Genomic DNA, 1,801 nt, shown 5'->3' with positions numbered 1-1,801 from the left:
CCTGACCCGAGGCCACATGGGTCTTCTCTATGACTACTGCCGAAGGGCGGCAGAGCGGGGCTCCATCCACGGTGTCGGAGGCGCCAACCATATTCGGTGCATTCGTTGTCGCGCCGACTACGAGGTGGAACGATTCGTTGACATAGCTAGGGTTTAGGATTGTTATGCATATTAGGTTTATTATTGACATATTATATTTCGGTTTAGTATGGACGTATAATATTAGCTGTTATCTTCTTTATTACCATATAAATGTTATTTACGTAAACGGATACTTATTACATATAGATATCTTAAAATTATAGTTAAAGAACAGGAATTTTGAACAATCTCTAAATAATGTCAATTAATATTATTAAAATATTACACTTAACTAATAACATGAAATTATGATATAACAAAACATAAAGAGGGAAAAAAAATAAATTTCGGAATCCCCAAGCGACGAAACGGAAAAAACCTAACTTTAAAGGGAAGTTACTAACCGGTTAGTTAAACATAAATGAAAAAAAAATAAAAAATATGAATACAAGGGACGTGTTGGCTAAGGAACCCTTCTGTGAGCCGACGGGAAACTCAACCGGCAGGCTACCTAAACGACGTGATTGTAGCTGACTAGGTGTAGATGAACGGTACACAACCGATGGGATACCATCGCACACGGCACCGGGTGACTATATATACACCGTAAACAACAGCCATTGAGATAACTGACTGGAGCCTTTCTGTTATCCAGTACTTACATATAACCGACCATTTATCTATCCTGTGAGGGCGCTCAATACTAGGGGAGGAGATGTATCGTCCGACAGGCCCGGCCAACCTTCCCCACGATGTATGGACCTTAATTGCTGGAAGGACCGCAACACAGTCCGTCAGGGAGTTGTGCAGTCTCAGAATGTCGCGCACCGCTGCACGTAATGCAGGGGATGAGGATTTCGTTTACAGATGCGCCAACATTCCAATTTGGGACCAGCGATGGTGGAGTGTGAGTCCCATGCACCAGTCGGGAAGAAACTTCCTAGCGCGATGCAGGCAGAGTGGCCACCTGGAAGTTCTGTTTCGGTCTGCTGTGTCTGACCTTTTCCTAGGCGGGTGTCGTTTTGCGGGGATGGAAACCATGCACGTTGTCGCAGCCCAGGGCCATTCGGCAGCCCAGTACACAGCGGCGATGATGCTGATGCTACGCGACGACGCCGAGTCAAAGAACAAGGGCTTACAGACATTTCGTGGGCTTGAGGCGGCCGGTGCCCTGACACACTGCAAATTGGTGTTCCGCGGCGTTGTCCAGGGGACGTGGAGACACCTGCGTCGCCTGCCAAGGCTAAACGAAGAGAATCAAGTCTGTTCTTCGCATGGATGTCCAAGCCGTGGAAACATGAGTGCCATTTACCGCCATCAACGCTATGGAAGGGGGTGGGACGTAAACGACGGTGACGGAGGTGCTGCTCATATTCCGTATGTGCATTGTAGGGCTGATTATGAATTGATCCTGTTTGTCCACCTCTTTGACTGATTGGATAGGATTGGGTTCTGAATATTTTTTTGGTTATCCTACGTAATATATCTATTATCACTATTATGTAATAATTTCTCCAACTGTTTGACTTGTTTTGCCTTTTTGGCACTGTTTGTCTCGTTTTGCCATCATTTTTATTTTTGTGTTTTCCGCGTAGTATTAAAAATTAAAGTTATGGAAAATACAATTCTTTTTATGAGATCAACACAAGTCATGTCTGCCACGTTATTCATAGCAGTCCATAGACCTGCAGCCCTCCCTGCCTACTCTAACGTCACATTG

The 1,801-nt window shown here is 44.9% G+C and overlaps 1 protein-coding gene across 1 annotated transcript; it reads left to right on the top strand.

Annotated features, from left to right (window-relative positions):
• The first annotated feature begins 898 nt into the window (after window positions 1-898).
• Window positions 899-1,516, top strand: LOC107493859 (uncharacterized). The gene has a single exon (XM_016114895.1). It carries the CDS (start codon window positions 899-901, stop codon window positions 1,514-1,516), a length of 618 nt encoding a protein of 205 aa, XP_015970381.1.
• Window positions 1,517-1,801: the final 285 nt, after the last annotated feature.

This window comes from Arachis duranensis, chromosome 1 (genome assembly GCF_000817695.3).
Source record: "Arachis duranensis cultivar V14167 chromosome 1, aradu.V14167.gnm2.J7QH, whole genome shotgun sequence".
NCBI lineage: Eukaryota > Viridiplantae > Streptophyta > Magnoliopsida > Fabales > Fabaceae > Arachis > Arachis duranensis.
This window is presented reverse-complemented; position numbering and strand designations above follow the sequence as displayed.

Coding starts and splice junctions, on each gene's coding strand:
- LOC107493859 (XM_016114895.1), top strand. CDS start 899: ATGTCGCGCACCGCTGCACGTAATGCAGGGGATGAGGATTTCGTTTAC.